The sequence below is a fragment of the Xenopus laevis genome, chromosome 9_10L, assembly GCF_017654675.1.
Source record: "Xenopus laevis strain J_2021 chromosome 9_10L, Xenopus_laevis_v10.1, whole genome shotgun sequence".
Classification (NCBI taxonomy): Eukaryota; Metazoa; Chordata; class Amphibia; order Anura; family Pipidae; genus Xenopus; species Xenopus laevis.
The window spans coordinates 36,824,615-36,838,704 of record NC_054387.1 but is presented as its reverse complement, the minus strand read 5'-3'; the positions used below and the strand labels follow the sequence as shown (position 1 = coordinate 36,838,704).

The following is a 14,090-nucleotide window of genomic DNA, read 5'->3' as shown; positions in this document are numbered from 1 at the left end:
AAAAAAAGAATTGATACAATAGTTGCTAATACTCCACAGATGCTGCTGAGAAATGTATCAACTAATGTAGCAAATTGTAACAGTTCAGAATCTGCACCCGAGTCGCTGAGCTGCCAGACTCAAACACTAGACACGAACATTAAACTTCAATTTTGTAAAAACTGTCAAATATAACAGCAATAGAAAGTAATTGAAAAAAAGTCTTTATTTCTGAACTATCTGAAAACAACTAAACTGATAAAAAAAAAAAAGTTTGTGGAAGGTGAACAACCACTTTAAAAGATATCCTTGTTAATGAAAGTGTTTACTTAAAGTCAAAACCAGAGGAATACTGTAATATAAAGGACCTTGTCTCGAAGGTGGACACATTTTACACAGGTTCATCTTGGTCGGATTATTACTGGCATTTGGGAAAATAATTGTGGGTAGCAAGATATTAACACTTGGTCAGAAGGATATAGATCTTTGGACAACATGGGTCTCCAAGGATAATGAGGCTTCCAGCAATATCAATAGGGGGGGGGGGAGTTATAAGCATTTAACTGAAAACTGTTTGTTTCAATTACAGTACAGGTATAGGATCTGTTATATGGAAACCTGTTATCCAGAAAGTTCCAAATTACGGCAACCCTAGAGTCAAATAAATAAAAATTTGAAATAAACATTCCCTCTGTAACAATAAAACAGTACATTGTATGGGATTCGTTACCTGGAAACCCATTATCCAGAAAGAATCGAATTACAGGAAGGCCATCTCCCATTGATTCCAATTTAATCAAATAAAGGTGGCCATAGACGCAAAGATCTGCTCCTTTGGCGACATCGCCAAACGAGCGGATCTTTTCCCGATATGCCATTAACAAGCATGGCTATTTCAGGGGTAATCTGAACGTTCAGCCTTATGGCCGAACGATGCGATTACGATGCGCAATGGGCTCTGGCGGGATCGGTCGGGTCAAAATCAAACCTGTCCGATCGACCAAACGACCAATCTCCGCCGTGCACTTTCCACACACAATCCGAGAATCGTACGAATCCTCGATTCATATGATAGGATCTGTGCGTCTATGGCCAGCTTAATTAAAGGGGTTGTTCACCTTCCAAAAACTTTTTCCAATTCAGTTGTTGTTAGATATTTCCTCAGAAATAAAGACTTTTTTTAAATTACTTTCCATTATTTATTTTTTTACTGTTTTTCCAAAATCTAAGTTTAAAGTTGAATGTTCATGTCTCTGGTTTTCAGTCTCGCAGCTCAGTAATTCAGGTGCAGACTCTGAACTGTTACAATTTAGTGGTTACATTTCTCAGCAGCATCTCTGGAGTATTAGCAACTATTGTATCAAGTGTAACAGCTGCCTGTAATGAAACCCAGAGTTTCTGCTTCACAGGGACAAAGATAAGAAATGTATCAACTAAATGTATCTATTTAGAACAGTTTACAGGGTCGTTGACCCCCCTTTCCCAGGGCTACTTCAGAAGGTGAAAAATGACACTTGACTATTAGAAAAACAGTCACACATAGAAAATGGAAAGTCATTTGAAAAAGTTATTATTTCTGGTGATCTAACTGACAACGAGTTGTTTAAAGGTGAACCACCCCTTAAAATTCCCTGTAATAATAAAATGTCATCATGTACTTGATCATGACTAATATATAAAATTAATCCGTACTGTTGGCAAAACAAAAAAAAGCCTATTGGGTTTTAATGTTTCAGTGATTTTCAGTAGACTTGGTAGATGGTATGGAGATCCAAATTATGGAAAGACACCCTTACCTGAAAACCTCAGATCCAGAGCATTTTGGAGGTGCCATAGGTGCAATACCTGTACTTGATTGAAACAAAGATATAATTAATCCTTACTGAAGGCAAAACAATCCTACTGGGTTTTTTTTCATGTTCATGTTGACTTCCCTGGTATGGGAGTAATAAGGCACTAAATATCAAATGTAAACAGCCCCACCTCTACAGAGGTGTTGGAATTCATTTATCAGAAAAAGGTTTATGATTGAGTGGTGGAGGTCGCAGGTTAGGTTAGGTGTCATTCCTTCCCTGTTTTTCCAATGGGTGGTATTACTGCAGCTTCTTGGCAGCTAAAATCGATGGAAGTGCATTAGCATGGATCAGACTTTAACTGCATGGTCTTGTCGGGAGTCATGTGAGAGGCTGGATTAGCACCATAAATGCACAGATTTTCATACACCTACTATCTGTTCTTTTCCCTCCTGTCCTCCCTAGGTCTAGGATGAAGAAGTTGCTCCAGGGTTGTGACAAACGATTGACAATGTTGGGTCAAGAAGGAATTTTCCTCAAGGTTCAAACAGCCAAAGCATTTTCTCCTTCCTCTGGAATAGCTTATTATGTGTGGGTCAAGGTTACTCATGAACCAGCTGCGGCTCTTTGGGGCCATAATCGGTTAGAGAGCAGCAAGCCTACCCTTTTTGAGAAACTAGTGTGGATCAGACTTTATTTGCACAGTGTGTGGGAGTCATGCAAGAGGCTGGGTTAGCACCATTAATGCACAGGATTGGGAGTAGGGGAATGTTACAGGGCAACCCTTTTGAAATAAAAAAGTAACTAAAGTGGTATAATAGGTGATACCTTTATTGGCTAACTAATATAATCATAGCAAGCTTTCAGAACATTTTAGTTCCTTTATCGGTATCGTGGTGTGTATTTTTCTTTCTCAGACTTTGCCCAGTCTCTCATATATATATATATATAGTCCCCCTGTTATGCATTTAGTGCATTGTATTAAGTACACCACGATTGACTATAACCAATAAAAAACTGGACACACCAATAGGAAATCATTTTAATGGCCCTCATCACTCCATACAGAATTTAAGAATTTTGGTTCTTAAGGGCACTTTTAAAACAGATAATGAAAGAAAAGTGTGGGAATACAAATTAATGGAAACTTTCAATTGCCTGAAGGGACTAAACCTGGGACTTGGATTTATGGCTAATTACGTGGACTAAGGACTGCACCAGGTCAGAAATATCAACATATCTGGATATGGACTAAGATCATATGGAATTCCTTTGATTCTACAATAATTCAGCCCTAATTTATACTCAGCCCCTTTATCTTGTACCTTATCTGCTTGTCTCTTGCAGATCCCCTCGACACCTTACACACAGATTGATATTTCTTTTTGTTGGTCATTTGACCTATGAGCTGAATGCTGTAAATATACCAGAGAACACCACAGTTTCATTGAAATCAGCTTGAAAAAGGAACTAAAATGTTCTAAAAGCTTGCTATGATTATATTAGATAAATATTAGCCAATAAAGGTATCACCTTTATACTATGTTTGTTATTTTATTTCAAAAGGGTTGCCCTGTAACATTTTTACTGGCTAACACAGTACAGCAACTTTACCTGCACTTGGAGTAGGGGAAGGGATACAAGTTGGTTGCAAAGGGAGTTTTTCACCCCATGATCCCTGGTATTATGGTATGGGCAGCGAAGCCCACAGTTTGTAAAAGAGCTGCAGCAGGGGTCAGGGTGTACCTAATCTTTTTTCCTCTACGTTGTAAATAAAGCCTGTGACCTCCACATATGTGCTGTCTGTGTATTGATTGGGATATGGGCACACAGCAGGGATAGGGTCATCCGTTGCCTATACAGGTGAATATTGCTCATTCATTATGGGGTTTGGAAGCAAACCTAACAGGGCTATACATTTATATAATGGACGGGCTACCATAAACTCTGGGAGTAAAGGTTCATCCACAACTGAAGAATTGTAGGCTGGCCCTCCATTATTCCTAATGCATATTATAAATGTAGTATATCCCCTGGACTGCACATTGATTTATTAACACTTTTGAGGGTAGAGTAGGAGGATCCTGAGCCAAATTTTCTACTATTATTAAGCCTGCTAATAAACAGAATGAACCCTTCTTACCATCTTAGCAACACACAGCTCTTGTCTGTCACTTTTAGGGATGCATGCAATCCAGAATTTTGGGATTCAGCTGAATATCCGATACACTACAGATGCTTTGCCCCAAATTTGCATATTTAACAAAGCACAATCTAAAAAACCTCAGCATGCAAAAAATAATTGTGACTTTCCATTGTTATGTGATTTTAATTCATGCGATACTTAGGGTATAGACTTACTTAACTCAGGACCAAGGATTTGTCTGTACAAAACAAACTTGGATTTATCAAACAAGTCAAAACAAATACACTAGGGAACCGTTTTGTACTGGGATTACCAAAAGTCTTAGACTAGTTTCCAGTAACGCTACCTGCTTGTTTTCTTACTTTCTGTCTGCAAGGTGTAAATGACATCTCTCCAGCCAAACTCTCAGCTTCAGGATTACTTCTTTTAGCTCTAGTCAGTGGCTACACAGATTATCCACAAGCCATTACAAGAAATTATCAATTTTAGGGGCTTCAGAAATCTGGTGCCACCTTCAAGCTCCATTAAATTAAGTTAAAACTTAACTAAAAAACACAATAACCCCCTACCCTACGTAGACCCCCCCCCCCAGTCTAGCTGCTAATCCAGGGACATGTCCCTAACTTTTTATTTACCCCTCGGTGCAGATTCAGGGATCGCAGTTCCCGGCAGCCATCTTCCGGGTCTTTGGTAATCTGATACTGAGACCATCGAAGTGGCGCATGTGAAGTTGAAGCAATTTCCAGTTTGCAATAACTGCGCATGTGCCAAAATTGACGGAAAATGCAGAAGCACCGAAGAAGACACAAAGACCGGGAAGATGGCTGCCGTGAACTGCGGGGTAGGGTTTTTTTTTAGTTAAGGGTTGAATTCTCTTTTAAAGGTATTGTTCACCTCTAAATTAACCTTTAGTACATGTCGAGAGTGATTTTATGTGACAATTTGCAATTGGTTTTTCACTTTTTATTATTTGTGATTTTTAGCTTTTTATTCAGCAGCTCTCCAGTTTGCAGTTTCAACAATCTGGTTGCTGGGTTCTTAATTACCCTAGCAACCATGCATTGATTTGCGTAAAGGTTGCCATTCATTATAAGATCCGCTCTTTTGACTTTATCAATTAGCTGATTTGGTCCTCAATAACAGGAAAATTAAAACGTGCCCAATCAATATCTGTCCAATTTTTGGGCAGATATCAGTCGGGGAGACCCGTCGGAAGCCCCCATACCTGAGCAGATAAGCTGCCGAATCAGTCTACTCTAAAGGACCGATATTGGCAGCTTTAATCTGCACATGTATGGCCACCTTAAGAGACTGGAATATGAATAGGAGAGGACGTGGACAGAAAGATAAGAAATAAAAAGTAACAATAACAATACACTTGTAGCCTTACAGAGGATTTATTTTAGATAGTGTCAGTGACCCCCATTTGAAAGCTGGAAAGAGTCATAAGGCGGCGGTAAATAATTAAAAAACTATAAAAAATAAAATAATGAAAACCAATTGAAAAGTTGTTTAGAATTGGCCATTCTAACATACCGAAAGTTAACTTAAAGGTGAACCACCCATTTAAAGGAATGTAGAAAAGGTGTGTGAACACTCACTAAACTTCGAGAAATAAATATTTCTTTACACAGATATAAATGATTCCACAGATTGAAAGGAAACCACAATAGTCTGTTATGCTTCCCTTCGCTCCCCATGTTGCATTGTGGGACTTGAAGTCTCTCTCTGCTTTTCAGAGAATCTGTGCACCACTCAGGAAAGCGGAGAAACATCAAGTCCCAGAAACCATCACTTCACAATGGAACAAGGGGAGGAAGGATTTGAATAAAAGTGTGAGACTATCCGGATGTGGTGTTCCTTGCAAACCAAGGCAGACGGTTATGGCTTTCTTTTAATCTGTAGAATTATGTATCTATGTGTAAACAATACATTTATATTTGGAACTTTGGATAGTGTTAATGCAACTTTTCTACACAGGACCAAGAAAGGAGCTACTGTGAAAATGAGGGTTTATTTTCCCTTTAATACCAGGGGGATTATAGTCATTTTCTGAGAAGACCACACCTTCCTACATGGACGACTGCTCAATCAGTTTGCATAGATCCACAATGATTCAGACTGTACCAGATTCAATTAACTAATATGCTTTTTTTTTGTAGAGCCTAAAAGATACAATTAGACCAGAAAAGAGAATGAAAATATCATCCCGTGTGTAGACAGTTTTGATATCACTAATCGAAATCATTGATAATGTTCCTGCCCACTGCTACCTTTCAATGCAAATTGTATTAAATGTGAAGTGTTGACTATAAGACAAATATACCCCATTCCAGCAGTTCTTAAAAGGCATGTACAGACAAAAAAAAAAAATCCCATTTTTACTTTCTTTAATGAAGAAGAAACCTATTTTTTTCAATATAATTTAATGAAAAAATGTGCACCATTTTTATAAAAAAAAAACCTGACTGTATGTAGTGAATTTCTTCCTTCATTTACTGCTGTGGATAGGAATTGTCAGACGGTCCCTAACTGCTCTGCAGGGAAACAATCATACTTATGAACAGCAGGGGCCGCCCTTAATTTCCAGCCCTGCAGAACTCAAGCAGCTTGGTTTGTTTCCCTGTTTTGATCATTTATGATGATCCCTAAGCAGCCCAGACCAGACTGAGTAGATGCGTAGTCTTGGTCTTGCAAAGATGTTTAACAAAGTTACAAGATGGTGACCCCCTGTGGCCAACTTTGAAAGTATAAATCATTTGTTTGATTAGGCTTCTGGTGCAGTAAGTTCATATCTATGTTTAGTATATAAAATACAGCATTTCTAGCCTTATTCTATTTTAGACTTTACTTTCCATTTAATGGCAGAGACACGCTACTATTGCGGGAGATTAGTTGCCCAGCGACAAATTGCTTCTTCTTCGGACAACTAATCTCCCCGAACTGCCTTCCCGCTGGCTAGGATGTAAATAGCCAGGGGGATGGCACTTGTATCGCTACGGCTTTCTAAAGTCGCAGAAGTTTCCTTGTGAGCCAACTTCGGAAAACGAAGAGTTCTGAGTGCCATCCTGCCATCGAATGACATTCTAGGCGGCGGGAAGGCAGTTCGAGGAGATTAGTCGCCCAAAGAAGAAGCGATTTGTCGCTGGGCGACTAATCTCCCAAAATAGCAGTGTGTGTGTCTCTGCCCTTAAAGGGGTGGTTCACCTTTGAGGCAACTATAAGTATGTTATAGTAGGTCCAATTCCAAGCAACTTTGCAATTGGCCTTAATTATTTATATTTTATAGTTTTTGGGTTATTTGCCTTTTTCTTCTGACTCTTTCCGGCTTCCAAATGGGACCCCATCTAAAAACAAATGCTCTGTAAGGCTACAAATGTATTATTATTGCTAGTTTGTATTACTCATCTTTCTATTCAGTCCTCTCCTGTTCATATTCCAGTCTCTTATTCAAATCAATGCATGGTCGCTAGGGTAATTTGGACCCTAGCAACCAGACTGCTGAAATGGCAAACTGCTGAATAAAAAGTCAAAAACCACAAATAAAAAAACAAATGAAAAGTAATGCTAAACTGTCTCACAATATCACTCTCTACATCATACTAACAGTTCATTTAAAGGGGGGAGCATTGCAATGGATTCCTATTGAGACTTGGACAATGAGGTGGAAGGTTTTCCCTTCAGTCAGGGGGAATTCCCACCTCTGAGCAGTGGAACAACAGACCAAAAGAAAACATATAATATATCAAGTGAAAATACACTGTCCAGTCACCTTGCTGTCCTGCATAACTGGCTTCCTGTCACATCAAACCCGACATCCGGACTGGCACCTACGTTGCACCCTCATATATCTGTCAGTCAAAATGTTATTTGTTTGGAAATAAACTTCCACAACAACAGTCCATACAAACAGAATGGGCGCTCTGTTTCATTCTCCAGGCGCCTGGCAGAGGGCGCTCGTACCAGAGAGGTCGCCGGAAACCAGCCAGCACAATGGAACGCACCGCGCGTGGAGCCACAATGGAACGCGTCAACTTCCGGGTTAATCCATTACACGTCCTCTATAAGAGATCGTCGTTGGAGTGAGGCTCCTTGGCGCAATTTTTTCTCTTCCCTTTGTCGGCTGCGCATCGGCGGCATCCTCGGTGCAATCATGGTGAGAACTAAGTGCTATTATGGGATGCATGATGTCTGTCTGTGCTTGGGGCTATTTAGTGAGGGGGTGCAAGAGAAGAGCGGCTGCTGGGGTGCGGGAGGGGCAGTGGCGCTAAAGACCTACCCAGTATATTTAGTTTTTTATTAGGGTTATAATTCACTTATATAAACGTAGGGTCCATTGCATTGTGTTAGCCTGCCTCCATTCATTTCTCTGTATGTATATATATATATATATATATATATATATATATATATATATATATATATATATATATATATATATATATATATATATATATATATATATATAGTATTTCTATTTGTAAACCTCTTCAAGGAAGCTCAAAAACACGAGATATATATATATATATATATATATATATATATATTATATATATATATATATATATATATATATATATATATATATATATATATATATATATAGTAGTTCTATTTGTAAACCTCTTCCAGGAAGCTCAAAAACACGAGAATGCCCCTTCCTATAGGCTCCTGTAATTAATCTGAATGTTGTTTACATTTAAAAGCATTTAAAAGAATATATTTCGGTAGCTTTTAAGCATAAGGAAAGGTAAGAGGCCCCAGGGGTGTTAAGAAGTTTGCCACCTTTCCCTTCCCCCATCATTGTAGTTGTTTATTCCTCCTCTTGCAAAAACTGCAGCAGTCTGGGGTAGTTTATTTCTCAGAGCTATACTCCTCTCAGTACCCTGCAGAAATTGTATTTGTTTGTATACCACTCGCCCAGGGCACAGCAGGTCTGATTTTCAAAACCAGCCAAGTCCACTACAAAACCAGCCCAAAACTAGCCAAAAGGCACTTCAAAAGTAGCCCAAAAATAGCACAATTTGTAAAAAGTGTGTGTGGGGGGGGAAATGAATGTTAAAATAGCCATTTTTTAAAAAAAAAAAAATTTCCATGAAGCAAAATGGAACAGATTCACCTGTCACCAGGGGCATAACTACAGAGCGGGGTCAGGAGGTATACTGGTCCCAAATACATATACAATTTCAATAAATATAGGTAAAACAGGTCAATCTATAGACATTTTGGATTCGGCCGAATACCAAGTCCTAACTTTCATATGCAAATTGGGGGTGGGAAGAGAAAATTTTTTTACTTGTTTTGTGACTGTAACCATGTCCCTCCCATCCCTAATTTGTATATGCAAATTAGGATTCAGATTCTGTTCAGTCGGACAGAAGGATTTGGCCGGATCCCAAACCGAATCCTGGATTCGGTGCATCCATACTTAAGAGTGACGGGAGACTGGGGTACAGAGCCCAAAATCTGGTAGCTAGTCAGTCCCATTGCATGCTGGGTATTGCAGACTTACATTAAACATTACCCAACATGCATTGAGACGCAGGCTTGGCACATTAGGACAAGAAAATCTTTGGCTGGTTTCCAAAGAACAGACCAGCCAAAGGCCCAAAAAGTAGCCCAAATCTGTACCTTGGCTAGTTTATACATTCAAAACCCACCTGGGGTTTAAATTAGAAGCCCAATTTAGCTGGAAAGCCGCCAACCTGGCAACCCTGGAGCAGAGGTGCTTGGGAACTGGACCAATGCATTTTTGGTAAAGGATTGCCAGCCTCTGGAGAAAGAGATTAGAAGCAAAATGTGGTGTCCAACATCTTTGCACAACCCCTGTCTAATAAATATACCTTTCAAAGTCCTATGAGCAAGATGCTCCATTTCAAAGTGTCTGTACTTGGGACTTCGCATCCTGGCTCCCATAGCATTCTGGGTAATAAGTGTAATGGTTTTGCTGCATAATTTGCAAAGGGGGTCCTGGCCTCAATAAGGTGTTGGTTTTTAAGGTGTGTTGCAAGGGGACACCATATATTTCTGTAGCATATTTAAAGTTTATTCTGCTCAACTAACGTGATAAAATAGGGTTTGGAATTATTTGTCGGGTTCCCTTTAAAGGATAAATACATAGTTAAATAGAACTGTAATAGTCATTTGATTAGCACCCTTCCAGCAGCCCTTAAGTCTGATGTTGGAGCACCCCCAGAATGTGCCTTCCTTAATACTACAGGACAGCCCTCCATTACCAAGAAGTCTATGTGCAGCACTTTGCTTCAGAGATGCACTTTAAGAAGGAGGAATGAGTAGCTGTGGGGTACTTGGTGATGGTCTGTTTGCAAAGTTGCACAGAAAACAGCAGCCCTGTGCTAGTGTTTATCCATGGGTTTTAACAGGGTTGAGCCTCCTATTCTACAGACACCCCACTAGCTTATTCCACAGTCATGAAGAACTTATTGTTTCTTTTGGATTTTTTCCAGTTGTACTTGTGTCTTATAGAGGGAGACTAGTGGCACTTAAATGACATACTTGGCATGTTCTTGTTTTTCAGACGGTGGGAAAAAGCAGCAAGATGCTGCAGCACATTGACTTCAGAATGCGCTGTACCCTTCAAGATGGAAGGATCTTTATTGGAACATTCAAGGCATTTGACAAACACATGAATCTCATCTTATGTGACTGTGATGAATTTAGAAAGATTAAGTAAGGCTCAAAGCACGGCAGGGATATGGGGGATGCCACATTTTTGTGGTTTGTCTTTTTAGGTGTTCCCAATTGTACCCTGTGATTAACTGTAATTTGTATTTTTTTTATTTTTTTCACCCTAGGCCAAAGAACTCCAAACAGCCAGAACGTGAAGAAAAGAGGGTACTTGGTCTAGTGTTGCTTCGAGGGGAGAACTTGGTGTCCATGACTGTTGAAGGCCCACCTCCCAAAGATGTGAGTACAGTACATTGGGCTAGCGAAATGTGGGCCGGCCCGATACCCACAGGTTGGGAAGATTTGGGGTGACTGTGCACTCTTCTTCGCGGGTTGAGCTCTTCTCCTGCTCTCCCCGTTTGCCATCTTCAAAAGCTGGCTTTATAGCTGCTTGCCCCGCACCATTTGTGACGTCATGGGAGGATTGGCACAGGTCTATAAAAGGAACCCGGAAGTCTGATGCTGAGGGAGGGCAGCTTAAGGTTGGGGAAAAACCTGACGACAACAACAAGCCATCTGCAGGGAAAACTGGTTATGGCCAAGTTTTCTCTTCCATATTTTGACACACTTGTGTGTTTCCAACATTTCCCAGAAGAATGGGAGAGAATAGCTTTAGAGCAATTAGATTACCTCCCTAAAGTGATGCCAATATGTCCTGAACACTGTGTGGGGGAAATGTTGTTCATAGTAAAATTATGGGGAGACAATAGACTAGAGGTGTTTTTTTTTTTTTTTTGTTTTTTTTTTTAACCAATCTAATTTGTATCTATACCTAGCATGATAGTTTGTTTTGGGAGGGGGAGAATCTGTTAAAACACTGTTCTATCCCAGTCTGTTCTGACTCTTAATTCTTTATCTTTTAGACTGGCATTGCCAGGGTTCCATTGGCAGGAGCTGCTGGAGGACCTGGAGTAGGCAGGGCAGCTGGCAGAGGTGTACCTGCTGGAGCACCTATGCCTCAGGCTCCTGCTGGACTGGCAGGACCAGTACGTGGTGTGGGAGGACCATCACAGCAGGTAAACATTAGTGTTTCTTGTAGGGGTAGCTTCCCACTGATTCATCTTTAAATGCTCAAACAACCAGAACAAACGTGTCATTTTTAATTTCTGTATTCTTCAGGTTATGACGCCTCAGGGTCGTGGTAATGTGGTAGCAGCTGCCACAGCTAGCATTGCTGGAGCCCCAACACAGTATGCAGCAGGTCGTGGAGGACTACTTCCACCAATGGGCAGAGGAGCACCCCCTCCAGGTATGAAATTCCAGATAATGTAGATGTTTTCCTTTTGTGATCTGTGATGATAATCAACATAGCTGATAATGCTGATGAGCTCATGTTAAGCAGGATTACACTGAGATCAACATGTGTTTAATCACATTATCGGTCTTTCCTGCAGATTACTCAGTGTTTTGTATCCCTTGTTTTGCAGGCATGATGGGGCCACCCCCTGGCATGAGGCCGCCAATGGGTCCACCAATGGGAATGCCTCCAGGCAGAGGAGGACCTATGGGAATGCCACCTCCAGGCATGAGACCACCTCCACCTGGTATGTTATAGAAATATAGTGGGGGAGAAATACCACTAACTACATTGTCATCTAACATGGTGCACACTGTATGCCAAAATAAGATGGCATATACATCTTGGGGAGGGCTGAAAATCGATTTGTCTGAAACTGCTCTTGACTTGAGGCTGTAGATTAAAACTACATTCTGTAGAGGCTGTAGATTAAAACTACATTTACAAAGCCTTAAACTGCAGCCAAGCACTTCAATACAACCCAGAGTAATTATAAATGCCAGCTATTCTGCTTCTGACTTTCAATAGCTCCTGTCAAATCTATATACCCGACTGACTTAAGATTTGATCATTTAACGATATCCTTTGGTTAAACATCAGATACATGACCCTACTGCAAAATTATATAATATATTTTTTTTTTAAATGTTCATTAACCACAACTTGCATGTTTATATTCTGGCAATTTATATATCATTGATTACTTATTGAAATGTCTCTTCTTTACAGGACCTCCCCCACCTGGCATGCGACCCGCTCGGCCATAAACTCAATACATTTGTGTTCCAACTCCTGACCTTTCTGTTGACTCACTTTGACTGTTCTGGTTCTTGTTTGTTTTATATTGTAAATGAAGCAGTTTTTAAATAAACACCATTTTGATGTAGGTGCAGACTCTGTTAAGGGGTTAATCTAACCCCACCAACAACAAACCTTTTGATTTTTAAATACAAATTTAAGCTGTAGGAGGTGACCTCTTAGAAATACCAAAGGTTTGGTCTGTCCAGGATCCTGCTCGAAAAATCGGCAGTAAATAAGTGGCATATAGGTAACCATTTCTAACCATCTCTAATAAGATTAGACTGGCGCTGTATCAACCTGATAAAAGGGTATATGAATGCACCCTTTTTTTTTTATAGCACCCCGTTAATTATGGCAACTAATCTAGAAAGCTGCACTTCACACTGTCTATGCTCTAGGCTGATTGGACACGGCACTGTTACTGCTGTGCCCTTAGAGAGAATTAGTGGTCCAAAAATTTCAGAGATGTATTTGCTTGTTAAACTGTTTACTATAGCAGTTTATGGTAAAGGTTTGGGCATTATGAAAAAATAGTTTGAAATAACACCATTGTCCGTTACATGTAACGAAAGAAAAATCTTTTGGAAGTCAGCATAGATCCCACAATGGCAACATTTCGCAGGTTGAGGTTAATTCTAACCGACGCGTCACTACTAGGAATGCATGGAATCCAAAACCTTAAAGGAAAACTATACCCCCAAACAACATCGGTCTCTAAAGAGAGTGCATAAAACAACTCGTGTGTAAAACCCTGATTCATGTAAATAAACCATTTTCATAATAAACTTTTCTAATATGTGCCATTGGGTAATCATAAATAGAAAATTGCCATTTTAAAAAAATAAGGGCCGCCCCCTGGGATCATACGATTCACTATGCAAACAAACCATACATGTTAGGTCACATGAGCCAATTAACACAGTTGTGTTTTGCTTCCACACTTCTTCCTGTATTTCTGGTCAGGTGATCTCTGAGGCAGCACACAGACCGTCATGAAATGGTGGCTCAAGGCAAGAGATGTAAAAGAGCAAAATTTACTTAAATATATAGAACAGTTTGGTAAGATTCTTTAATATGCCACTTCATATGATAAACTATCTGTTGCTTAAGTATTCATTTTGGGGGTATAATTTTACTTTAGATCTCATGATTGAAACTGTTACATTTTTCCCTCCTTTCTAACCCCCCAATTAGGATTTGATTTGGCTCAGTTGACAAACCCTGTGTTCTTAAATCCTGCCTGGCTTTGTAAGATTAATTACCTGTTGGGAAAAGTCCCAGTATTATACAAGATTCCATAGTGGAATGGTGCTTTGGTAATGGAGTTTAGTGGTTATCTTCTCGTATAAAAACACAGCCCTGGGGTTTTCTGGATATTTGCTTTTTC

At 39.8% G+C, this 14,090-nt stretch overlaps 2 protein-coding genes across 4 annotated transcripts in view; one reads left to right on the top strand and one right to left on the bottom strand.

The window, feature by feature from the left end:
• Positions 1 to 7,826, bottom strand: part of elmo2.L (engulfment and cell motility 2 L homeolog) — a 41,505-nt gene extending 33,679 nt beyond the window's left edge. For all 3 annotated transcript variants that reach the window (XM_041576900.1, XM_018235194.2, XM_018235192.2), the window contains exons 1-2: positions 7,691 to 7,826; positions 1,776 to 1,824 (exon numbers count right to left, since the gene is read on the bottom strand). The gene's annotated coding sequence lies outside the window, so the exon portion shown is untranslated. The remainder of the gene's footprint in view (positions 1 to 1,775; positions 1,825 to 7,690) is intronic.
• Positions 7,827 to 8,027: 201 nt separating this feature from the next.
• On the top strand, positions 8,028 to 13,503 carry snrpb.L (small nuclear ribonucleoprotein polypeptides B and B1 L homeolog). Its single transcript, NM_001096353.1, has 7 exons — positions 8,028 to 8,074; positions 10,457 to 10,608; positions 10,734 to 10,845; positions 11,469 to 11,621; positions 11,725 to 11,854; positions 12,033 to 12,149; positions 12,632 to 13,503. Exons 1-7 carry the CDS (start codon positions 8,072 to 8,074, stop codon positions 12,667 to 12,669), a joined length of 705 nt encoding a protein of 234 aa, NP_001089822.1. The 5' UTR covers positions 8,028 to 8,071; the 3' UTR covers positions 12,670 to 13,503.
• Positions 13,504 to 14,090: the final 587 nt, after the last annotated feature.